This window comes from Falco peregrinus, chromosome 3, assembly GCF_023634155.1.
Source record: "Falco peregrinus isolate bFalPer1 chromosome 3, bFalPer1.pri, whole genome shotgun sequence".
Taxonomy (NCBI): Eukaryota; Metazoa; Chordata; class Aves; order Falconiformes; family Falconidae; genus Falco; species Falco peregrinus.
This window is the reverse complement of record NC_073723.1, coordinates 33,788,805-33,815,888: the sequence shown is the minus strand read 5'-3', so window position 1 is coordinate 33,815,888 and position 27,084 is coordinate 33,788,805. Positions and strand designations below refer to the sequence as shown.

Here is a 27,084-nt window from a genome sequence, read left to right as displayed (position 1 = left end):
TTCAGTAACAGAAGGCTCAAACTAGCGAGCAAACAAGCATGCTTCCCCTAATGTTTGGAGCTCTAACTTATGACAATATTATGCTAAAATGGAAGGCTTCAGTATTACAAACAGGATTTGTTACATGAATTTGAAATTATAATTCAAGGCATGGGTAAGGGGTAGAGGTTTAAATGACTAAGCTTTTTTAATGCAAATATAACTTCATGTTCAAATAGCAAAAGGCTTACATACTGATCTACAGGCTTCTCATCAAGCAAACAGCAGACAAAGCTGAATTAGAAACCAAACCTATCAACTATTAGATACCCTCAAGTTGGACCCAAAACAGGAACATACACTGGATACATATCTCCAGCCAAGTGCTGATGCTGGGTTTTTTTGTCAGCACTACTGTAGAAATCCCCAAAATGCCCTCCCATCTCAACAGCACACAGCCTGTGAAAGACTACAAAGAAATGTGAAGATGACACTGGAAACGCTGACACAGAGAAGACATCTCATACAAGATCTATAAAGAAACCTCCATGTTTGTCTGGGGGGTGCTTCCCTTAGTCATGTGGTAGATGAGTCCACTGGTTTGCAAAGGAACGGAAATACGCAGAGAGAGAAACTGCACTTGCCTCTCCCTCCAATTTCAAGGAACAAATTAAAATGCTTATTGCTGCTGTAAGATTTTTTAGTATCTTTTCTGAGTTTGTAGGAGTGTTTCTAGTCTAACTGTAGGCTGTTCAAACAAATTTTGAAGACCTAATAGGGCAAAGTCACTGAATTTTAGAATTTAAACATCTTTCAAATCTGCTGTCACACAAAACTGGTGGCACTAAAAACAATTTGATGTTACTAACTTCAAAAATAGAAAGAAGCTTGACCTTATCAATATTAAATACTTGTTTCCACAGACACGAATTTAAGTTTTGTCTAACTTATTTATGAAGTCTTCAGAAACCACCACCTCAAGACAAAATTGACAATATGCAAAAATCTAATTAACAAAGCCCTTCTGAAAAGAAAAAAGTGTGATGCTAACTTCCTTTTTTTTCCTAAAATACTACTGATAAGGAAACACTAGAAATCAACAGCCCAAAATGAAATCTTAAGTATCTATGGTATTTTACTGAGCATTACTCTGAAGCAAGCAACGTGAGGGTCTTGAAAACGTGCAATCTGTTAAGTACCAAGCAGTGAACAAAACTTTTCTTTTTCTTTAATAAAGCCAAGACTTAAAAACAAGTCTTACAATAACAGATAGCTCAAATAGTCATATGTAGGTATGTATTACACACTGTAACAGCAAACCTAAAGAACAGAAAAGACTGCTTGAAAATCACTGTAAATTCAGGTCACAATTCATCTTCTCCTTTTCACATTAGGATCATATCTGCAACAAAAAAGAAAATTTGTCACAAATAATTAAAACTTAATGATCTTCAAAGTTAACAATGTGATGCAAATAGCTTTATTATATATTTGTAACAGGGGATTAGTCGGCGTTCAGTCCCTTCCCTGACTGCACTTCTATAATTAACTACAGTTGCTACAATTTGACTGAAGGACGCACAAGCCAGAGCCTGTGCATGAACTACAGCTAGCCTTTACTAAAATCTTCACTGATTTCCTAGCTACTTAAAATCTTTACAGTTGAGACATCAACAAGTTTCCCCAACCCTTTAATGTCCCAACATTAAGTGCCTTACTAAAGAAAACAAACCAAGCAACCAAACAAAAAACTGCCAAAATAAAAATTAAGAAGGGGAGGGAAGGGAAAGGGCTACCATATATTCACAGCAATGTATATTTGGGCACAACTCAATCAGACAAAACCCTTCTGCTGCTTACTACTCCCACATAAAAACAGTTCCTTGCCTTACCTTCTCTTTTATACAGCTTCTGATTGATTTTTACTAATTTAGATCTACTTTCTGGATATACTGGTCACCCGATTTACTGCAGTATGTTTACAGTTTGCCTCTGTTTGACACTGCTATCCCTTAGCCTTCTCTTTCTCTCCATTTGGGCTTTATTTCCCAAAATCCTGCATACCTTCTTTGGAATTTTGATGTATTTTGTATTCATGCATGAATAACGTACAGACGCAACTGAATGATCAGGCAGTTTTACTTCCACTAATTCCCCTCTCATTCATCAAGACTTTTTTTTGCTTAGACAGGAAAATGTGATAACTTGTGAGCCAAATTACATCACCACATAACTAGAAAGGTATTAGAAGTCACTGCTGTTGCTATACAACTCAGACCAGCAGAAATGAAATGTGTACCCTTTGAAAGAAATGCTCTATTATTAAATGTTAATTAACAGAGCAAGCTGTTATTGCAGTAGGATTTTCTGAATGGCTCATACACATGTTGACATGCAGTATTGTGTTTCTTTGATAGTGATTTGGATAAAGATATCTTTCTTCACCATACTTATTTTTCTACCTAAATGCACTATTTTTAGTATTAGTCAAATACATGGCAGGTGATAAGTCAAACAGTGGTGGCTTTTTCACATAAAAACTAAGAAAATAAGGAAATCTTTGCTAAATATGAGATCCTTATATTAAATCTCAAAGCATTTCTTTGAATTTATTGCTATAGCATTGTAACACATCAGCTGTAACATTTAAATATGTCCTGGACACCGAATCCTGGGGGGGGGACGGACGGGGGGGGACACGGGGGGGGGGACACGACAGCAGAGATAAGTACATAGGAGAAGGGGGTGATATGTGATGGACTGCCTTCAGGACTTCAACCCTGTCTGTGATGGGAGATGCTGACACCGACAGTCATGAACATCTTTTCATAACCTCCCCCACCTCACCTCCAGCCATTTTCCATGTTAAATGAAGCCTGGATGTTGTTTTCCAGACAGAAAGAAATCAAACAACATTATCAGAGAAAGGAAACTATATGGTGCCCGTGGCCTGAAATGGAAAAAGGACTACAGAGATTTCACTACTGTGGAGTGAATGCACAAAGAAACAAAAGACCTTGCTGGAACAGGGAGTGAAGGATACAAAGGGCTATTAACGAACATAACCCATTTATCTGTAGTCCTAGCAGATAGTACGATACGCCTTCCCTTCCTCCTCCATCTCTGTAAGTACTCAGCAGCAGCTGAGGGCACACAGCTTTTCTTCCTAGCTCATCTCTACCTTGGAGTACTGCATGACCCTAATGGCACCTTCAAATGCAATTTTCATGGGAAACTGTAACTGTTACCATTAGCATTATGGCAAGTAGTTTTACTCAGGATTAAGGACAAAATTAGAAGTAGGTTACAAACTGCTGAACACTAAATTGCCTGTTTTAATAGTTTTGACTATGGAAACTTTTCTAAGTACAACTGTCCTAAACAATAGTTGAGATAAAAAGTTTTCTAAGCATGAATGCATACAAATTATCTAAGTTGCCACTGCTGTGTTTTGAAAGGCTAAAATTAATCAAGATATTTTGAACCAGTTAATACACCAGCACAGCAATCAAGCTGCATCATGTTTTTATAAATGTCTTCATAACTGACATATATTTAAAGGGCTGTATGGCAGATGTAAAAACTGGATAAAGTAGCAAGCTTGGCTTAGAAATTTATTTGATTAGAGAGTGGTGAAAAATCATTAAATTAGGATTACAATTGAAAGTAACTGGACAGGAAATCAACTGACTAGAATGAATCCCTCTTTCAAAAAAGAGATTAGGGAAAGCAGTAGACAGCTGAAGTGAGGGTTATTAAAAGAAAAATGCTGAAACAGAGCGTGTTTTAGAGGCAAATGCAATGAGTTATGGCAAAGAGCAGTGGTAAATAGCAAAGGTGAACCTGGACCTACCAAAGAAATATCTCAAACTCCCGTGACATAAGCCCTGATTAAGACAGAATTAATCACTCTACTACACAATCAAGAGCATAGAATGATCAGTGTAAAAATGCCTCCTCTCAGTCTGAAAAATGGAAAGACAGTAAGGCACTGAGGGAGTTTCTAACAAAAAAACCCCCCAGGTACAAGCTCTTTCATTGCGAATGAATGGTTTGAAAGCAGCTTAAGGTCTCAAAGGGATATGGGGGCCATACTAAAGGATTTATTTAGTTTTGTGGGGGTTTAATTTTTATTTTTAATTCTGAGAATCATTACTTCAAAGATTAAAAAAAAAAAAAGCAAGCAGTCCTGCCAATCACTTTCTCACAGCTGTTGTTTAGCTCCCTCAAGTGACAGGGATAGATAAGTGCTATGGCCAAAATGAAAAAGTGGCAGACCCCATCACCTTCTGCTTCGCATTTCAGATGACTGACTACGTTACAAGATCAAAACCTTCATTAGGCTCTACCTAATGCTAATGGTGAAAAGCCTGACCCGGGAATCTCTTTCAGCCTCTGTGAACAATCAAGTTTGCGCATATCAGCCAGGAAATAGCAACATTTTTGTTTGAGAATATTCTTATTAAAAAACTATAGCAAGTCTGAATGAAATTTAAAGCTTCAGGTATAAAAAAACAATTGAGTTGTTGAGTCATTGTGGCTATATTCCATACATGGGAATACATGAGATTTTGAAAAGAACAGTCAAAGCAGTCTTTTACAGAATTGGAATTTGTCAAAAAAAAAAAAACCAACCCAAAAAAAGATGTGATGCAAAAAACCCACACGTTTTCTAAGTACAAACATAAAACTCTTACCTAAAGAGATCATCAGCAAGTGATTCTTCTCTTGCACGTCGGTTCTGTTCCTGAGAAAAGATGTTTACTCAATATTTGACATTAAGGATGAAGCTAATGAACAAACTATATAGAAGAAAAATATATTCCTGCACTAACACAGATTTTCCTGAAGAAATGTTTTCTCTAAGTACTCCATTCAGTGCATATTCACATTAGGTAATATATTTCACTACTCAAGTTTGGCTACTGCTAACAACTCATTGAACAGAGTTGTTCATGCAAGATAGCAATTTTGGTCAGAAATATGTTTGGGGGTTTTTTTAAGCATCATTATAGAAACAGGGAAATTTGTATCTGGTTATTGGTGCATAAAGGGAATTTTAACCAGCATTATCTATACGCAGGGGTTAAAAACAAAGGACAATCAAAAGTGTTGATGTACGGAGACCTCAGTCAGACTATGGAAGCAGAATACATATCATGAGAATACATCAGCAAGTATCTTTAAACAAACTATTGGAAAATGAAAGTGCTAGAAAACTGCTATGATAAAATATGGGTTTTTTTAAAAACTTTTACACACAAAAGGTCAAGATTTTTACAAAAGAAAAAACACTGAATTTATTCTTACTAATATATCTTCAGTATACTCCCAACAGAATTTTACTCAGGTATTTTCTTATCAAGAGTGCTGTATAACAATTTGAACATAGTGAACCATACAGAAGCTCTTTCTAGCTCCCTGTCATCATTTTAGAAGTCACGAGTTTCCATAATGCTTATTTTGCTTATTAAAAAAAAAAATTCTAAATTACTGATTTTTGCTTTGAATCAGTATTTCTGATAACATGAGTGTCAAATGTAAAATGAATTCAAATAATCAGCAAAAAGATGAGTCTTACCACTGACCTTTGACTTTCAGTAACTTTTCTAATGTATATGATCCTATGAGCATGTGCACAGCTCATTGGCTGAGGTTTTATTTCAAGAATAAAATTCTGAAGTATTTCACAGTTTGGTATGACCACTTAAGTCAGTCAAGTTTTTGTTTGATCATCTTCAAGTAGTAATTCCTTACCTCCATTTCTTGCCTTAACCAGTCTTCGAGTTCAGAATTCTTTTTAGCATGGTGAGCAATCAAATCTAACCCTCCAATAATATACGGAAGTTGTCCTGCCCCTGGATAAGCTACCTGTTTGGACAATAAATTATTACAATTACAAAGCAAGGCAAGCACACTGCAAGTAGAAGGTCTGTTTTAATATATTCAGAAAGTCTATTCAGATATCACAGAAGTCAGTCAGTCTTCCTTTGCATAACATTTAATTAGAGATCATATTTCAGAGTCTGAAGTGAAAAAGCATTTACAGAAAGCTATTCACTCCCTTGTTTTACCAACAGAAAAACAAAAGCTGACAAGTTACATATCCTAAATAAAGCTGATAGTACATTAAAGAAGTTTGAAAACATCAGAAATTGATTTTTACCAACCGATTCTATTTTATTGTCAGAATGAATAAGCATCTATTGCAAAACAGTAGAAAAGGAAACACTATCAGAAATTTAACGTTATCTAAAAATGAGATCACCAGAAAACTGGAAGTTGCATTAAGTGACTCACACTCTACATAATGCTTTACTGAAATGCATTTCTAGTAATCTTATACCATTTTTTAAATTATTGTTAATATCAGCTGAAGTGGTATTTTTACACTGAACACAGGATCTTCCTGAAATTATCTTCGGTACCCAAGCAAGTAATAATCTTACTTTTGTAAGATACTACATTTAGTTCCGTTTAGAAATCCAGGATTTATTAGATAAAATGCAAGACACTGAATCAGCATATACTTTATATGCAGGTTTTTGGAGAAGTCAAATTGCTAGCATTGTGGAGGTACAACCGGGAGTTATGGTAGGCATCACTTAATGACTGATTCCAAGTAACAGCTTGGAACAGAGAGTACAAGTACCTTAATAATCTAGCACAAGGTAAGCCTTCGTCAGCCTGGCACTGCTTCAGTCAATTAGCAAAATACTTGTTAACAGTGTAATATGGTATTTAAATGGTTTCCTTCTGTAGTTACTATACATTTAAAAATTCTTATATAAAATATTTCATAGAAGGGGTTGGGTTGGAAGGGACCTTAAAGATCATCTAGTCCCAACCCCTCATGCCACCTTCCACCAGACCAGGCTGCTCAAAGCCCCATCCAGCCTGGCCTGGAGCACTTCCAGGGATGGGGCATCCACAGCTGCTCTGGGCAACCTGTGCCAGGGGCTCACCGCCCTCACAGTTCAGAATTTCTTCCTAATACCTCATCTAAATCTACCCTCTTTCAGTTCAAAGCCATTATCTCTTGTCCTATCACTACATGTCCTCATAAAATGTCCCTCTCCAGCTTTCCCGTAGGCCCCCTTTAGGTACTGGAAGGCCGCTATAAGGTCTCCCCGGAGCCTCCTCAGGGCTGAGCAACCCCAGCTCTCCCAGCCTGTTCTCACAGGAGAGGGGCTCCAGCCTTTTGATCATCTTTGTGGCCCTGCTCTGGACTCAATTCAGTAGGTCCATGTCCTTCTGATGTTGGGGGCCCCAGAGCTGAATGCTCCAGGTGGGTCTCATGAGAGTGGAGTAGAGGGGCAGAATCACCTCCCTCAGCCTGCTGGTCAAGTTTCTTTTGATGCAGCCCAGGATATGGTTGGCTTTCTGGGCTGCAAGCGCACACTGCTGGTTCATGTTGAGCTTCTCATCCACCAACACCCCCAGGTCTTTGTCCTCAGGGCTGCTCCCAAACCATTCTCCACCCAGCCTGTACCATGCTTGGGATTGCCTCGATCCAGGTGCAGGACCTCGCACCTGGCCTTGCTGAATTTCATGAGGTTCACAAGGGCACACCTCTCAAGCCTGGCAAGGTCCCTCTGGATGGCATCACTTCGCTCCAGCGTGCTGCTCACACCACAGCTTGGTGTCATTGGTAAAATCACTCAGGGTGCACTCAATCCCAGTGTCCATGACACCAACAAAGATGTCAAAAGGAGTGCCAGTCCCAGCATCAACCCCTGAGGAATGGCACTCGTCACTGGTCTCCACTCAGATGCCAAGCTGTTGACCACTCTGAGTGAGACCATCCAGCCAATTCCTTATCCAAGCGGTCCATCCATCAAATCCATGTCTCTCCAGTTCTAAACTGGATGGTCTCAATTCCTTAGATAGTCTCAAACCCGACCTTCTCCTATAGCAAGTGGCTCTTCCATTCTCCCAGTCCCTGCCCTTGCCTTCTGCGACTTGTGCGGTGTGGCTGGAACACTTGTTGGTGAAGACCGAGGTGAAAATGCCATTGAGTACCCTCAGCCTTCTCCATGTCCCAGGTAACCAGGTCTCCCTATTTCCTTCCAGAGAGGGCCCACATTTTCCCTGGTCTTCCTTTTATCACCAACACACCTTTAAGAAGCTTTTCTTGTTGCCCTTCATGTCCCTGGCCAGACTTAATTCTGTCAGAGCTTTAGCTATCCTAACCAGGTCCCTGGCTGCTTAGACAATTTCTCTATATTCCTCCCACGCTACCTGTCCTTGCTTCTACCCTCCGTAGGTTGACTGTACTTCTACAGTCTTGAAGCAATACTTGGTAGTATTTTTAGACACTACTTTTAAATAGTGTCATCTTGTGACCATTTCAAATACACACTAACCTTTTTGAACTTTTTGAAATTTTTCTTTCCCCCGTAGCTAGTATTTCCAGTAAACTGGCTGTTGTGTCTTGGATGGCTGACAACCAACGATCTGAACTCAGTCAACAGAAGTCTGCTAGGAAGATTGCTGGAGTCATCTTGCAGTTCATTGTGGTTCTTATGTGGGAAGAACAAGGAAGGAGCACTTCAAGTGTGTAACAAGACATACTGAATATCTAACAGTATAAACTTTAGAGAAAGAAATTACCATGAGCACAGCTGAAGGCAGAAGTTAGGATTACAAAAGGGTGAGAGGAAGCACTAGCAGTACTAGAGGCCAAGAAAATAGAGGTACTTCTCAGCCTCCTTACAGAGCACCAACAGAGCTGGGAGCTCAGTAGATTTTTTTTCTCTCTTATTTACATCTGTTGAAAAGACCAGCTCATTAAGAAATGCAGTAATAATAAGGAAGTCAATGTACCTCATTTCACCAGGATTTTAATTTTTTTTTCCAATATAGCTAATATCTAAGAATTACTTATTCTTCCTCTCACCTTGTCTCCTACCTGGACTAATTTAATCAAGTGTACTTACTCTAATGGAAACTCCAGCTAACTCCACGGAAGAAAAAGTTGAATGTCTCCAGGTCAATTCTAGCCTACAGATTTACCATTCAGGCCAACTTTAGGGCTGTAAGCTGGACCTGATCAATGAAGCAACGTTTTCTTGTACATAAGAATGCTCATATGCCAGCAAGTCTACATGCACACTTTGCTGCTTGGGGCTAGATCTACACGGATTAAAAAGGAAGTCTGGGTACAAAACAACGTTGCAAGTAATGTTAAACTATCTTCGTGAACAGCTCCAGCCCGGATATCGTATAGTTGTTTGTAGCAAAATATAAACTGAACATCCCTTAATGTAAGCTGTCCCTGCACTTGGTATACCTGCACAGCATTCCTGCCATTACAAAAGCATGCAATGAACTACAGTTCACTGTCTTTTCACAGTCAGTAAGCTAAACTGTACTAATCAAATTTACACGTGATTTTAAGGAGCACAATCTTCAGAACCTCCTTTATGCTGAAATACAATCCACAAAGACTATGTTCTTAAAAGCAAAATTTTGATGCATTTTATTAATGCTTCTCAAAGTTCGCTGTTCAAACTAACAATTAACTGGTTTCTTACCAAGACTTGCGACTCCTGCTTGATGTCACTTTTCATTTCTGAAGTTAGAACTGATCCAAGTTCCTCTTCATTCTATTTGATTAGAAATTATTTCAAATGTAACACTGAAATTAAATGCAAATGTAATTACATAAAATTGTTTTCTGCTATTTTCAGTGGAATAAGCATTTTCAAATCTATACAAATATTTAGACAGAAAAGAAACTGCACTGTACATTTAAATTTTTATGATTTTATGTGTACTGTAACAATTGATGGGAGTTTTTTCTACTAAAAAAATCACTATTATTTTCTCACTTTTTTTTTCCTTATACCAGTAGCCAGTATTGTCCATGTGTACAATCTTCAGAGTCCTGCCATGTTCTGGAAAACACTGTAAAAACTTTTGAATATAAAAAGTTGCATTTTCAATTTTGTATGCTAAGTGTACATGTCTGCAGGAAGGAAATTTCATTACTAGGACAAGAAAGTATTCTGCAGATTGCTTTCCTCCTGTAGTTTAAAACCAGATTTGCCTTTCACAGATTACTTTCAATGGTAAAAAAAAAATCAGATCAGTTTTAAGCAACCCATAGATTTTGAGCCACTCACATTCTCTGTCTTGCCAGATACATGAGGTGCATCTATACTTGAAGAAAACAGGCAACATAAATATGCCTGTGGAGCTTTATCATGAAATCTCCTTCCTATTCCACTGGAAATATAATTTATGAGAATAAAGTACGTCATTATTAAACTAGTCAGCAAAAATCTTTTAAGTGCACATCTGAAAAAATAACAATTTAGTTATACATAAGAATTTGTTTTCCCTCATGATCCTGACAAGAAGTTAGACTAGAAAAACTTCCCAGGCCACAACAAAATTCGAAAGACTATTCCAAGCAGCCATTTCAGTCTCTCAGTACAGTCAGACCAAACGGAAAATACCTCCTCTCTGATAGGATGCAGACCAAGAAATAAAGATTCTCTACAACTGTAAGATTTGTTTTTTGTAAAATTTGCCTGTTATTAACACACAAAAACCCAGCACTATAATGAAGTTCAAAATTCACACTTTGCCAGAAGCAAGCTCTAGTAAAGTATCGAGAGAAGAGTGTTAAGCTGGACTGAGCTAAGGATGCACAGAAAATTACTAATTATCATCTGATTCAAGGTATCTTGCAAATCCCAACTACTCACACATACATTCAAACTGATTCTCAGAAACAAAATCAGAGAAATAAACAAGAAAATTAATCACAGGCTGTATTTTGGTTTGGAGTTTTTGTTTGTCTGGGTTTGGGTGGTTTGTTTTTGTTTTAAAGAGGACATTAGTGATTTGAATTGCCTCATACAGGAATTTTAATAATCTTTCACGTGACATCTAGAGATTCTGACTTGAAAGATGCTGGACCCTACTGTGGCATTCAACAGAAGAGGTCAACTAAAGGTCTCTTCAGAAAATTCATTACATAAAGGTAAGTATTATTTTAGTATAAATATCAGCATTATAATTAACACAGTAATATACAATCTGAGAGGTTTTTCTTGGACCAGGGGTATATTCTGCTGTTCTATCCACAGTACTTAGGCAAAAAGAGAGGAAAACTCAGAATACAAGCAGCTTTCAGTTCACAAAGAAACAAGGTCCTGAAGAATGAAAAACACTTAAGATAGGCGTAACACTGCAACATTCATGTGTAGCAGATACATCATGTCAATTTTTACTTCAGAGTTATTTGGGATGCTTAAGCAAACAAATTTTACAAAGCTACTTTCTGTATGCAGGCAGCCTCATTCTTAAAGAAGCTACCTAAATTCTTCCACCACAGTTGTAAATTTCAATATTAGGTACATGAGAAGAATATAGCTTACCAGTATTTTATTATCTTGCCTCTGCTTTAAATTTACTTCTCGAATCCTGCCTCCTTTGGCTTCCAAACATTTTTTTTTTCGTGCATTTCCTTGAGCTTCCTGGTCATGATCTGCCGTTTGATCTTCCCAGTCTAGATCTCTGCTTCCGAACACAATTTCTAGTGCCTCTGTATCTTCAGATAAATCACTGAACTCCTTTCTCTTCTTTGGTGCATGCTTTTCACCAGAAGCAGTTTTAGTGTCTCTTTTATCGCTTGTTAGTTTGCCATTTTCCCTCCTGAGCTCTACACCTGTGTCTTCTAACGCAAAATTTGGGTTTCGGTCCAGGATGTTATTTTCCTTTTGATGTTGTTCTGCTTCACTGTTCCGCACTGATGAAGCTGTGGGTTCAGTGCACTTGGAAACAAGCAATGACCTTTCCTCCAGTTTTGCTAGTTTGGGTTCAGATGTTTGTTCTTCTTCATCTCTTTCCCTTAGCCAGAAAGTAATTAGAAAAGAAATTAGAAAAGCATTTTTGAATATGACTAGCTGCATCCACAACAGCTTCCCGGGGTTTTAGTGGCTGCATTGTGAAATTCGAACATAAGAGCCCTTGAAAAAAAGCTTGCCATTCCAGGAAGCTGATCTAAAAATTACATTTTTAAGTACGTTTAGAATTAAACGTACACGCCTTGAGTTAAAATTATTTTTCAGAAACAACACCAACAGAACAACAAGGTAAATAATGTCAAGAACATTTCAACATACCTTTTTCTAGCTACCTGGAAGTAATTTGTAATTACATTAGACTGGTGATGTGAAGCACAGTCACTAGGTTTATTAGCTTCTGAAATTTTAGATGGTGAGACAGGATGACTTTGACTAAATCCTGATGTTCTGTTTACTCTAGCCATCGATGTTCCTGCATTTGCACTGCCACTTGTGGTAGGGTTTCTCTTTACAGCAGTTACATCTTGGAAAGCCATTTTGCCCCATCTATCCATCTGGGGAGTATCCTCTATCATCATACTACATTAGAGAGAAAAAAAGTGAAAACACAAGAAGTTACCACAGAGATACACCGTAGAGTACCACTTTTTAAATTGAACATACTTATAAAAAATATAGGTGTACTTAAACTGTAAAATCTGCTACGATAAATACAGTTTTATAATTGTGGAATGCCAGTCAAACAGTCAAATCAGATATGCAGCATCTACATTTGTATCCAAGAGTCACGCAAGTCCTAACGTGATGCTTTCTACCACTCAAAAGCAGAACTCCTCTCACTGCAGACAAGTTGCAGCAGTTTAGTTAAGTGCCATTTCTAACAATCTATCTCTTTGCCCACGGCAATGATAGAGCTCCTCTGCCACAAAAGATTGCTTTATTTGCAACTGTTAGCTTAGAAACTATTTCCATGAATACTTTACCATGTCTGCTTTTCTGTTTCTGTGTCAGCTAAATATACTGTGCTGTTATCTGCAGCAGGTGGCATTATGGTTTCATCCACAGCCAAGCTCTGGGAAATGGCTCTCCTTGCAACAGCTGGTGCAGGAATACCTTTAGTTACAGCTGCAAGATCAACACATAAGAATGAAAAGGTTAGTATCAAATCTGTGTTTCTTTGCAAGTGTTGTCACACATCAGTAACTGATCAGGTGAGATTTTTGTAAAATGGCCTTAAAGCCATTTTAATAAAACTATTAAGCAGATTTACTAAAAAAACCTGAAAGAAACAGTTCTAAAGGGCCATATTCTGGGGTTCAGTTTTAGTCAAATATTCCACTGAAGTCAGTCATGGAATTTTGCTTAAATAAAATGAAGTATAATGGGAAATCATATATTAATATGGACATAATGTAATTAATAAGCCATGCAACAAATTTTTTGCAAAACTGTCAAGAGCACAAAATTCCTCACATTTACAGCTTTACGATGGTATCTAACATGATTATTATACAGAATACAGAACCAATATTTGAAATCAAAAAATCTTTAGAATAAATGTCTTCTACAGCCGATTTCCCCTAATGTCTATAGTCAGGGGATTGCCTTAAAACATCCTTTGCTGCTTTCTATTTAGTTACTCTCAGTATTTCTCTGTAAAACAGAAAGAAGTGCATATACAACATTTATTTATATTCTTTCCTTTCACGTGTCCTTGTTTCACACATTTCTTCTCCAAGTCAAAAGATAATAACATCTACTATTTTAACATGCCTCATCATGCTTATAGATACATTTTTTAATTACTACTCATCGCTCAGCCCTTTTACATTTTTCCTGCATCTTGTTATGATTGAGACTAAGGTAACAGTATTACCCTTTCAGATGACCCATTCTATATACATTCATTCATTTTTTCCTACCAAGAACAACATATAGACACACCTAGCAACTACATCTTATGTATTCATTGCTATTCATTGTTCTGAGACAAGATCAGAGGAAGTAATCTTGTTTACAATCCCTTTGATTTGAACACTTACATGGAAGGTTTTTTTAAGTCCCAAAAAATATTTGCTAAGAGGGAACAAATGCTAAACTCTAAACACAGCTATTCTTAAAAGCCTGACATATAGTACATTCACACAATTCAATCAGACACCTTAATTTCTATCCAATTGTAACATTCAGACTGGAAACAAGAATCAGCATGTTTGATATATTCAGATGTCTGCAAGATGCAACTTTGTATCTTTAAATTCAATCTGATAATTATTTTGTATTGTTTCCTAAACTAACTGGATAGGCAACAGATCATATAGAAGTTATTCATAGAATACCAGTCAACCTAAGTATTTTTCAGAGCTCTGCCAGTACTGCACATACATCTTTCTCTCTTCAAAATACATTTTTGAGTAAGTAATGTTCCCATATGTAAAGGCAAATGTATGGGGGTTTTGTTTGATTTTTTAAAAAAATTATAGGATTTGCTACCTAACACTTTGTAGAACAGAATAGAACATAAAATTATACACAGAACTTTGAACATTTTACAGAAACAAAACAGTAACAATTTTGGAAGATACGTGAAAAGAGAATTAGAGAAACAAAACCTCTTTCTGTCTCTCAAGCATTTTTGTTAGTACTGCATTAGCAAATACAAATTAAGTTTCAAGTCAAGACTTGGAACGCCCACCCCCAAACTATTACTTTAACAAACATGGCAATCATGTAATTGGTTTTACTTCTTACATTAAGATTATGTTTGATTTTGAACTGTGTGTGGGGCAGATGAATTTTCCTAAAGCAAATCCTTTTTTGAAAAACAAAAAAAAAAAAATAAAAATCAAACAAACCCAAGCTTTTACAAATTAATTCCCTTCCTATTCTTTCACTTTCTAACATTCATCTTTTACCTCCCTGTTACCACAGCCTTTTCATAAAAGATAGAATAGCATGGAGTTCAGACTACCACATATGTATTAATTCAACAAAAATGTGAACTTCAGAAGATTCTTTTAAAGTACCTTTCCTTTACAGATCAATGTACTATATGTCTGCTTTTTATGCTAGTTTTAGATCTGTACTTTTTTAATTATGAGTCTTAAATTTTCACTGCAGTTTATTGCCAGACCATTAAAAAAAGCATCATTCTACTTTAGTGGTCTTGCAAAGCAAGACAAAAGAACATAAGCAGTTGATGCCCCTTTACAAAAAGAAATAACTGCCTCTCTAATGCTGTTAACTTATTACTACCCTTCCAATTACCTTTGTTACCAGCATGGTTTTGAGGGTTGCAGAATTTTTCCGTAGACATGAAGATAACTGCCAGTCCAATTTCGGCTTCAGGAATCGCCCTGAGACCCTTGCTGTTAACATAAAAAAAAATGTAAGAGAGACCGAAAAAATTTGTTTATTAATACAGAATCGGACCTGAATAGGTGAATGGGCACAGATATGACAAACTCCATTCCTCCTTTCAAAAACCATCAGTCTACACCACAATTTTCAAATACAGTAAATCAGCATAATTATCCATGATTACACCCATGTCCTATACATATGAACTTCCAATTGCCTGCTGCTGTAGCCACTGTCTAGTCCCAGTAATCTGGCTAATGCATCTCTCCCTAGCGGATTTCTGGGCATTTAACCAACTGCGCTCTACCTCTGATTGAAAAGTGTGAATGGAAAAGTGACTTGAAAGATTTCAACACTTATTACAAATCAGTTAAGCACATAAGAAAACCTTGCCATAAGAAAACCTTGAGTACAGTTCCCTGCATTTAGCAAGAAAATTCAGGGGAACTAGGTTTATGTATCAGGTTAAGGACTGGGATTTTGTTTTCTTTCATTGTTTTAATAACATGAAAATCCTAACATCTATAAAACATGCACTCCACCCTCTCACACAAAACCTACCACCAAAATAAAAACTGATTTTCAAACAGAAGCTACTCTTCAGAAACACTGTATACAAATAATTAAGACAGCAACGAACCACATGTCCTCAAGATGCCATTTCATCTGTCTTCCATTAAATACATATATTTATTGAAAAAGCATAGATAATATATTCTAAGAATGGAAAATAGATCAATTTTTAACTTGTTTTAAATAGAAGAAAAACCACTTGCTGTCTGTAATTTCAAAGCAGCTTCATTACAGTAACTTTTTATAGAATTGGATCCTCTGAAAAACAAAAGAAAACACAAACCCCATCAAATCCTCACAGAACTGCCAAGTCCTTTTTTCCCTGCTTCAAGAAATTTTAGTTACAAAATACTTAAAAGCAATGAAGAAAATACCCTCTTTATAAGCATCCTACTGCTTCAGTATGCATGCAAACACCATGACCAAATCTCTGCAGAAATTCTGAAATTACCCTACTGCTGTACAAGAGAACAATGCTGCACCTTTGCAAGACAGTCAGAATGGAATCAGTCCAGTTTCTCAAGGAGTCAGATCCTGGGATCTGAGAGTCTGCCAACCCCACATCAACAACACAAACTTCTGGAGAAACTAGTGAAGATGTTTCTTTTCTTCCTTCTGTCATCAGCTTTGCTTCCCCGCCTCCAAGAATAACCACTGGACCCAGTTTCTTGTGCTAAAGAGAATGCAAAAAAAAAAATAAATCTTAAAATACAGTCAGTTTGTAAGTATCAGCATAATGAACTACCAGCATAATGCTTATCACTGACGTACTAATGCAGATGTGATGTGTTCTGTTTCTCCCCCTGTATAGGCCACTGTATTTTAACAAGAGAAACACAAATCTTCTTTCCTGATGAACCCAGAATGAGTGTGAATTCAAAGAGAACCTGTGCCTAGCTAGCCCTCCAATATTTCTGCAATGTAAAGCCTGATTACCTGCTTGGCAGTTAGAAATACAAAAGTTTTTCCACTGAATATTTTTTTCCTTTCATGATGCTCAGATAAATCCAGTTGTTCAGTGCCAATGGAAGGCTCATCAACTGGAGGATAAAAGCTGCAAGAACAGAAAACTAAAGTTACAAAATTCAGATTTACCCATCAGTACTCGCTCATATTCCTTTCCATTTTAGAGTAAAGCTCTAAAGTTAAAATACTGCATTGCTCTGTTAAAACTATTTATATAAATATTTTTTTCAAGAGATTGTTAAGAAGAAACAGAGCCTCTAATTTCTCAACATCTAAGCTACGACCAAGAATTCTACTTTGACTAAGAGGACAAGACTTTTAGGAATGCATTCGACCTATCCACTCCACTTTAAGTATCTGCTGTACACTGTACACATATCTGTATTTTCCACTAACAATACTGACAAATGTGACTGCGACCTTCTGCACTTAACTCGAGCTAACAGTAAAACTCCACACAAAATTAGTCATCTTGCTCCCTCTACCCTTGAGGAGTAGACAGCCACCCCTCCTTCTCTTCTACTGGATCAAGAAACTGTGTACCACCACACTAGATGACAGCCTACTAACATGACAGAAAATAAGTACACTTTTCTTGCTGGTGGGATAGAGAACTGAACTGATTCACACTGCAGATTCTCAATTGTCTTCTCCAATACAAGAAAAGTGATCACAAATTCAGCTGGGGAACAGACAGGGCAAAAGCAGAATTCTCCCCTGAAGCTCTCATTTTTGTCACGGCCTGTGATCTCTGCTCTAGTTAATGATGGCATGCCCCCATCATAAAAAGCCTCTAGAGTTAAGACAAGCACGTGACTGATAATTTCAGGACAGTATTTACAGAATCTTTAAGCCACAAATTCACTACTACAACAGTTCTGATAGAACAAGGTGCACACTAGAAAGAAGGGAAAACATAGGTCAATTTAAAATCTATACTATACTACGTCTGTACCCAAACAGCAGTTTGTGTACTTACTCTTGCTGATCACAGAGCTACTTATCTTTATTCTGACTGCTGATTATACATCCTTCTCATACTACTATGCAGGGAAAAAAAAGATGCTCAAACACACTCCCAAAATCTACTTCAACAGGATAATAAATTACATATATAGAGACATAAATACACTTGGATATTTTTTTTCTCATTTATGCAAAGATTAGCAGATTCTAAGCAAGAAACATACTCCACAAAGTACTGAAATATTATTTAAGACCATTTTACGAGACTTTTACCATCTGTAAACATATAAAAATTCTTCAGACACTGTGAATGTTCACATACTTATAACTGAACGCAAGAATAAGCATATAAATTTTCTATTGCATTCACCTGTAATTCAATCATGATAAGCTAAAATGTACTATATAAGCACACTTCATTTTAAGCAATCTTTGTTCTTTTGTGTTCTTCACAATCAGTTCCTGAAGCTTTACATACACAATGGAAATTAACCAGCCTGCAACTATCAGGTTTTGAAAAACTAGGATTTGATAAGTTTCAGCAACCTATTCAAGTCTGTTTATAAAAATACTGTTGCATTGAAATAGACATGATGAAGTGTACTAACTGCAAGAAATAGGGCAACTCAGATTTTAGTTACTAGACCAGAAGACTTCTGAGTCCCATAAAGACAGTTATTAACCTAAGATAAATACAGGGGGCAGTCATCTTTAAAGACCAAAGGATGAGTAAAAAGGGAAAACCCGCAGTTTCCATTACTTTGGAACTGGACTACAGTTTCTCTATAAACACATTTCAAACCTCCGTTTTTATTTCAAACCTCTGTTTTTTAATTTCAGCAGGAAGCTTCAACTGATCATCTCTTCAAAGAAAACTTTGACTTGACTTTGAAACTCTTACCCAATGCTGATCTAAGCTCAAAAGGCAACATAAGTCTTCTTCCATCTTAGGATTCTGAAGTGCTCCTTGTACTCTCCCCCTATAAGCTTTGAACAGTAACACCATTATCCAGAAAAGACCTTCTACAGTCCTGAATCCTTCAATAAATAAATTTTGACTCTTGATGAGTTTCTGTTAAAGGCTCATTTATTTTCCTACTTTTTCAAAGCCCTGCACTACTTACAGTGGATTGGTGTAATAAAACACGTTATTTCCTACAGAGCTGCACTTATGCAGCCATTAGTGAAATCTTTGGTTATTGTTCTTCCTTGCATAGGTCATCAGAGTACCAGAACACTGGAGTAATATATTTCACCATAAAAAGCCTCAAGTAAGAAGCCCCACATTCATACATGAACTGCAGGTTTGCAATTCTGTGAAGCCTTAGTGTAAACAAAAAGAAGTTTTAATTTTTTTTAACTTTAAGATTTTATTTCCCTAAAACTTTTTGGGATCAGCTCTACAGTAGTAATGAAGATTAATTAACAGTGTCACCCTGTATTACCGCATTGATATACATTTCTTATTTCATAAGTATTCAAACTAGTATTGCCCCAAGTTTAGTGTCTTGCGCATGTAGCAGCTCAGGTCATCTCTAGCTACAATGCACAATGTAGAGATTCCCTGTGAAAGTTAAAACCATTTTTGGAAATTGAATGCAAACAGCTGCTAAGTAAATTTTCAGAATCTTCTCACAAGCTACATCTTAAAATACCACCTATTTAAAATACTGTAATTATTTTAAATATAGATCTATTACACCAGCTGTTCCATTTAGCTTGATGCAGAACTCTCTCTTTGAAAGCTACATCATGCATATACTGCTAATGTCACTAACATTTAGTCAGCTCAATTCCTCCAAGAATCTTAATAGTTAGCAAAAATATTTGAGGGAAACATATCCCATCTGGTTTTATTTTAGACAGCACTTAATAGCTCAGTTATACTGTCACTCCTGTATCAAAAGAAATGGACAAACATGTACCCTAGTCTCAGGAGCCCAAGGCACTGTCTGCTTGTTAACAGACAGTAACAGCAGTCTTACAGCTAGGCAATGTTAGATAGACCAAGCAAACTTCTGACTGTACAACCAATTGTTAGCACCTCTAATAAAAAAAACAAAACCCAAAAAACTGCCAGAAAACCTTCACACACCCTTATAAAACAATGTAGAAGTAGAAAGAAAAGTTACACTCCATGAAGAATCCTCTCTTCCAAAACTGAAGACCCAATGAATTTTAAGCCACTCACAGGTGACCGATTTGACTATTATATAAACCCCTGCAAACATAAAACAGCATCTAGAAACTAAAGACTAGTTGCTACCAATTGCTCCAGATTGGCACCTGTATTGTTCTAACAACATACTGTCACATTCTGCAAAATACATTTTACCACCTATCAAGTGCAGCTTACTGCTAATCCTCTACAGCTTTGTTTCCATTACTGTGTGTGCACCATTGAGGCTTGTTTAGATGCCCTTTTCCTTCCAGCCCTGTTCTTCAAACTACACTGTTTGTGGTTTGTAGATACCAATGACTATCATCAGACCTCCTAAAGAAAATAAATTGCTATATTCTAACATGGATGGATGGACATGTATCTTGTACGTATGTAAAACCAATAGTGACCTGATTCTTCTTCACCACTTATTCTCCCCTACTCAAATGTCTGGTGTTCAACATCCACCTGGTTGTTGGATGTTGAAACATCCATGCAGAAAACAATACATGCAGAACAATCATAGTGTCTTAAATGCATCTGAAGTAATTTCACAAATTTTTCTCACTGTACACTGACATTAGAAGTTCAGCATGTTATTTTTCAAATGCCAAGTACTATTACAATTTCCTTTCATTGTGTATTTCATTTCACAGTATCTTCCAAAGCAAACAAAGAAAAGAAGCGATTAAAAAAACCACAGGTACCCACACAGTTTACCTTTTAAAAAGACAGAATGGATATTTCTCACCTGCATTAATCAAAAATCAAAATAATAATTAAAAAGCCCACCCAAAAAACAAAACACAACTGTCTCCCATTTCAGGTAAAAATCGTAGCAATACAGGCTCAGATGGAACTCTTGTATACAAAAATGGGCCTATTTTACACTTTTCTACATAGAGAAAATAACCAAAAGGGCTATTCTACATACTTAATTGAAAAAGGAATTCTTACTTTGGAACAAGTTAATTTAGCCATGAAAACAATGAGTATTTTATTCTCACATAGGGAAGACCAATGCACATTAATCTCACTTCATCTCTTAACAGATAATTAACCACCCCTGCTATTTCAGGGAATTCAATGGTAAGCCTAACTCTATTCTGACCAAAGTTTACAGTAAACTCAGTAACTAACTGCATACTAGGAAAAAATGTCTACATAATTAAATACGCTTGATATAATTTCTTCAATAAAATTTTAATTTTCTTTATGTATCAATTCCCAAAAGAGTTTAAAGGTTGCTTCAAACATATCAACAAAACAAGTTCCTACGTAGAACTAGTAACATCTCTAAGCATACAGTCAATTCCAAGAGCTCATTTTATAACTCTTGGAGACAAGAGCAAGAAAATTGCCTGAATATTAACACGTGTCATATTAAGCATTCTTCCACAAATAAAGTTACTGTAAATCACACATTTTGTCAAATATGATCAGATAAACATGTAGGTTTTCAATAATCTAACTCCCTTAAATTTAATTATGTGACAATGAAAACATGACACTTACCTTTCATGATTTGGCAACTGTTGCCTGGACTGAACAGCTTTGATTAATTCAACAAAAAACTCTGGTTTTAAAATTGGTCGACCACAAATTAAAGCACATATAGTCTGAAAGGACAAAAAAATGCTTATTTACTGTATGGAAAAAGTTCAGCTAGAATATGGTTCAAATGACATTAGCCTTTTAAGATCTGAGATATGGAAAACATCACACAAACAAATAAAACAGTACTGTATTTTGCTACTGAAGAACAGGATTGTTTTGCTTCTAACAACCTAGCTTTTAATTGCCGTCTTGTCCAAAGTTATGAAAATGTACAAGGCAACTGATGAAAATCAGCAAGTCTTCAAAACTGGCTTTTTTCATTTTATTTCCCTCCAACCTCCCATCAACACATAACCTCTTTCTAAACTTGGAGGAGCTAACTTCATAGCTTTGTAGAAGAAAATCTTGAGCAGGTCTAGAATTTAATTTGCTTTTGTGGGAAAACTGCAAAGCAACACTATCAATATGCAAAAGCTCAGCCTACCTTAACAGTGACTTTTACTGAAACCATTACAAGGTGAGTACAGTCTTTTGTCCATTCATTCACTACAAGGCCTCCAAGCTGCTGGATGGCTCGATGTAAAGCACTTTTCTGAGCTAAATCTAAACACGAGGAGCAGACAACCAAAGGTTCATATTCTACTCTGCAAAGAACAAGAGAATTGCTGTAGTTATTTCAGCCAATCATTACGATGAACAAAGCTGACTTAACTATCACGTTTGTGTCTCAGGGAAACCTGAAGGAAAGAAAACCAAAACCAAACAAAAAACCACACACACAAAACCACCCATACTCTTACCCAGATCAAAGACTATGTTTTAAAGTTTCCTGAAGAAAGTAAATACTAATTTTTATTCCAAAAAAGTAATAACATTTTGACTTAATGTCTGAAATACTTCTAAGGACTTTTGGGTCTTTCACAGACATCACATAGAATTCGTGCTTCAAAAAAACACAGGGAATATCAGATGAAATTGAGTGTGTTCTTCCAAAGGCAGAAGTATGCTTAATAGAACAGTTCATAAACAGATTAATATTGAAAAAAATTCTAAGAGCTGTAGAATGCAAATTCAAGCAACTTTTTCCTAACATTGCCATTACTCTTGACCATAAGCTTATTTGTATTTGTAGATCTTCCATATAGAATTACAGCATATCAAATTCCAGGATTTGATTCCGTTTAGTTTACAAAGCAGAAAGAAATTTAAATTATCTTTCCAGTACAACAGTCATGATGTATCTGGTCTCATGGCATGATTCTTGTACCATATTTCAGGTGCATATTCAGGTTTATCTACAATACCAAAAATAATTTATTGTCATAAGTGGAGGGAGATGCATTTTTTCCTGTCAAAAAATACCAGCAGCAGTGACAAAACTGAGTCACATTTTAAGGAACAAAGCCAACTTCTGGTGGCTTTAACACTGATTATAATGGTCATCAGAATTTGTTCTATTTACCCACAACTTAACTTCAAGGAGTGCTTCCTATATGTAAACATAGCCCTGGCTACCAAGTTACATTTGAAAAGTTAGCAAATTGGGTTCACTACAAAGAATGCACGCGCATGTCACAGCAACAAGCATTCAGCATGTCAGTTCTTCTCTTGTTACACTATCAACAGTGAACGACGGCTCAGACAAGCTCTCTCCCTACCCTAAACTTTGTTTAGAACTATTTGTTTCAGGATGTTTTTCTTTGCCTAAGATGGCCTCACTGCACATGTATGAGTACAAACACTCACTGTACATGATACAACATCTTCCAAAATGCCAATGCTTTACTATGAATAATTTTAGTTTCTCAGTGTCAAAATAAATTATATCATAAAATTAAGTAATGGAAAACCATTGCAGAAGCAGGTGTGGAACACAGGCAAAATACTGCTCACCTCCTTTGCTTTCTAAAGTCATCACTGCTGTATCGCTTGATGAGTTGTATGATGTGCTAAAATACTCTTTTTAAAAACTGCAATTTTCTACTTTGCATTTTATAATCAAAGCACTTACCTAAACTTGCTCTCAAAGACTCCAAAGTTGATTCTGTCACCAGACTGCAAAGACACTGAACTGCCATTGAGTTTTGATCCATTAACAAAGGTACCATACTTAGATGTATCTGTTACTGTTAATACAGGGACTGAGAGAGATTGGCTCTGAAAATAAACATAAATAGCCATTATAGTTTATCAGAATGAAATAATTTTACTAGAAAGAGGTTACTACCATCGGGGATCAAAGCACTAGATAAATAAGAAAAAGCTCATAAAATACTATCTTAAATAAACACTTTGTACAATGAGATTGCCTACACATAATTATTCACCTTCTGGTTTTCACCTGTGAAGAAATAAGAGAAAACATACATATTTTTAGCTTCAGAACATCTGTGCTTCTTACATTCAGACCTTATGGAGGCTGTGCAAGGCCCAAAGCCTCTGCTAGTGCAACTTAGCAAGGCTCTGAGATTCATTATTGATGCTTTCACCTTCCATTAAGCCTTGGCATAGGTGCTCAAGTCACTTTCCTTCACTTCCTTCCATGAACACTGCTAGTCTTCCACAAGTTCCAGGGCATGGTGACACCAGCACATCTTGAGAAGAGATTAGATACTTTCGTATTTCCCAAAAGGATCACAAGCCAATGAGAACACCGTCAGCTTGTTCTCATGAAATTTTGCCAAATAGTTATACACTATTTGCAGTATTAAAAAGACAAATACATTTTATGTATTTAATGTCAAACTCTATACACAGTTACACAAATGAAATTCTTGCTGACCAGCTTCAAAATGTCCATAAACATTGTAACATGTAAATGAGAGTAAACTGCTGCTTACTAATTCTCCTTGGGCATTTTTATTTTCAGTCCCCTAAGCAAATACAGAATTCATGATATGGAACGAAACACGAACTAAGCCTGCAGTAAGACAACTGAAGTGCTTCCCAGAACCAAGATCTAAAACTTGTCTAGATAATAAAATTTAACTGCATCATTTTCCTGCTGTGATTCTTTTAATACAAATTCCTAGTGAATCTTTAACCTGGGATAAAAGGGAGCTTGGACTAGTAGAATTACGCCACTAAATTTCTCAACACAGGCAGGCAACACTGAGGAAAAAAAATAAAAGTAAAGATTAAGGAAAGACAGGTGATCTGCGGTTCTATTCCAAGCTGCAACCAGTGAGCGCAAAATGAGAGTACGTATGGTCATGGCAGACTGAATTATCCACACAGTACATTGATATGCAGTAAAATGCTAGCCACTTACAGGGGTTGTTTCAGGACGATTTACTGTCAGAACTGCATGACTTCGACTGATGGACTGGTCATCCTGAATTAAAATTGCACAGTTTTTGCGTCCAATAATATATTCCGTACCACTCAAAAGCCGGTATGGCTCTCCTGAAAATAAACAAGAGACAGAAAAATACCAATTTACAAAAAACTCCAAAATACCCAAAGTACTTAGGAAACATTCAGAAGTTTGTAATATATCTAAAACTCAACTTTGTCATGCATCATTTATTAGTCTGACTAGAATTAGGCATTTAGTTTACAGACAAAATGTCTTTCTTCCCCTCTCCCTCCCTTTGTCCATTATAAAAGGATACATTTTATGATAAGCAAAGCAGTTACGAAAGTGGCAACGCACTTTTTTTTCAAGGACAATATACTTTTACTATTACTTCTTAACTTCTCTCTTGTATTATTTCTTGAAGATTGTTACATATAGAAAAAGAAGAAAAAAATAATTACAATGTAAGATAACCTTCCCAAAACACAAGTTCTCAGGGTGCTGAAATTTTTTGAAGATATGCTATTCACACAACTTACTAAGAGGTTCAGAGGAAAATGTCCTGCTAACAAATGTAAGAAGTTCTGCAATGTAAATCAGAATGATACTCGGTAAGTTCAGTCTCTGACCTATGCTTTAGTTCATTCTTGGTATCTCTCATCTAGACCACGTGGTGGCTTCTCAGTGGATGGCTTGACTACATCTGGTCAAGAGAACTAGAAATGTTTCTTGATGAAAATGATATCTACAGATTAAATCCTAGTTCTCAGCCCTGGGCAAATAACTTTCCAAATATGAACTGCACAGAAACAATAATTTTTAGTATGATGCTCCCAGTGTTCCGGCTCTTGAGCGAGAGTCTTCCAGGCTGTAAGAGGTAAGTCAGTTCAACAGAATTCAAGTAGGTACTGTTGCTACTAGGAGATAAACCAAACACACAATACTAACTCCCAATGAATTAGGAAATAAAAGGCAGATGCAGTTGTGATAGGACTACTCATTATACAGAAAATATTTAAGTCAAGAAGGAATTTATGTATTACACGATACACTGATAACTTGATAATAGGTATCAAAGCTCCTATGGATAAGAAAACTGATAAAGAAACGCACCGTGGCAATTCAGTTTCAAAACTCTGCACCCAATAATCAACACGATGTTTTAAGTTCAACACTTGGCCCTTGAAGCATCAACATAATATTTAGGCATCTTTTCTGAGAGACTCCTGAGCTCACTTCTGCCTCAGAGCTCAGCTCCTCGGGTACTGTAACGGGGCCCTGCACCCCGCCGGCTGCGGCAGCGCCCCAGGACACCGCAGCGGGGCTCGCAAAGCGAAAAGCCCGATCAAACCTAACAGGAGCCCGGGTCTGTGGCGCCCACGGGAGAAACGGCGCCCCAGGTGCGGCCAAGCGCCCAGAACTCGTGTCACCGCCGGGCCACAGCGGGCCCACGCAGCCCTGCCCGGGGAGCACGGCAGGACACAGGGAGGGCCGCACGGCCGGAACCCCGGCACTCGCAGCGAAGGGCCGGGCCGAGGCCCGCCGACGCCGGACCCCAGCTGAAGCCCAGGGGCCTGCGTCCGCCCCGGGCAGCCGCGCAGACGCAGGCCGGGGCGGGAAGGTGGAGCGGGCCGCGGTGCCAGGCCCGGGCCCGGGCGCAGCCTGCCGCTCCCTCACCTCTTCCCGCGGCGGGCACCAGCTTCCACATCCCGGAGGGAGGCCAGGAGCGCCTCAGCGGCAGGAAGGGGGGAGGGCGGCTCGGCCCTGCACCCCCCGGCGAGCCGGGCCGACGCCAGCGAAGGAAGGGAAAGGAAGGAAAAAACCCCGCTCGCTGCCGCGGGGACCGCCACGTCGCTGCGGGCGAGAGCCGGGCCGAAGTTGCGGCGGCAGTGGAAGGGAGGGGAGCGGAGAGCGCCGGCTGCCGGAGGCGGGCAGCCACTGCAGCTGGGGCCCGGCGCGCAGGCGCGGCGGCCTGGGGCAACGTGGGGCGGGGGCCTGCCCGGCCTCGGGGAGGTCCCTGGTTTCCCACCAGCCGCGCTTGGCGTCTCCTTCTTTCACCCGTTCTCGGCCCAGGACCACGCTTCGGCACCCCCGGGAGCTGCCGGTTCCCCTGCCCGGTGACGGCTGAGGTCGGGACTGACAGCCCCTGGCCGAACCGAGGGGGGTCCCCGGGCCGCGCGGGCGGGGCGCAGGTGGGGGCCGCAGGTGAGGCTGGGTCGGGCCGGTGAGGCCTGAGGAGCCCCCAGCCCACCCCGGCAGTCGTGTCCCTCTGCCCTAGCCTTCATTAGGCACTAATGCCCCTAACCAAATGCATAGCATGAGGAACATTAAATGCGACAGAGATTCATCTTATACGTGAAAGCAACTTTTGGATAAAAAGAAGAAATAAACTTCCTAGAATTTTG

At 38.0% G+C, this 27,084-nt stretch overlaps 1 protein-coding gene across 2 annotated transcripts; it reads right to left on the bottom strand.

Moving 5' to 3' along the window:
* Nucleotides 1-1,185: 1,185 nt before the first annotated feature.
* Nucleotides 1,186-26,590, bottom strand: NBN (nibrin). Of its 2 annotated transcripts, XM_055799345.1 has the most exons (16): nt 26,357-26,590; nt 24,653-24,786; nt 23,393-23,538; nt 21,866-22,025; nt 21,340-21,443; nt 16,668-16,785; nt 16,214-16,404; nt 15,066-15,166; nt 12,782-12,923; nt 12,117-12,377; nt 11,370-11,841; nt 9,516-9,587; nt 8,346-8,501; nt 5,737-5,850; nt 4,677-4,726; nt 1,186-1,381 (listed from the first exon to the last, which is right to left on the bottom strand). In XM_055799345.1, the coding sequence occupies exons 1-16, from the start codon at nt 26,385-26,387 to the stop codon at nt 1,351-1,353; spliced, it is 2,283 nt and encodes a 760-aa protein (XP_055655320.1). In that variant the 5' UTR covers nt 26,388-26,590; the 3' UTR covers nt 1,186-1,350. The 2 variants fall into 2 exon arrangements, with proteins under 2 accessions (XP_055655320.1, XP_055655321.1); XM_055799346.1 differs by lacking the exon at nt 26,357-26,590 and having other exon boundaries at nt 21,866-22,020.
* Nucleotides 26,591-27,084: the final 494 nt, after the last annotated feature.

Excerpts from the sequence above, each read along its gene's own strand:
- NBN (XM_055799345.1), bottom strand. The coding sequence starts at position 26,387 with ATGTGGAAGCTGGTGCCCGCCGCGGGAAGAG. Across the intron at positions 16,405-16,667 it reads TATTTCTAACTGCCAAGCAG|CACAAGAAACTGGGTCCAGT; the intron begins GTAATCAGGCTT and ends CATTCTCTTTAG. Across the intron at positions 12,378-12,781 it reads GAAACAGAAAAGCAGACATG|TATGATGATAGAGGATACTC; the intron begins GTAAAGTATTCA and ends TCTCTAATGTAG.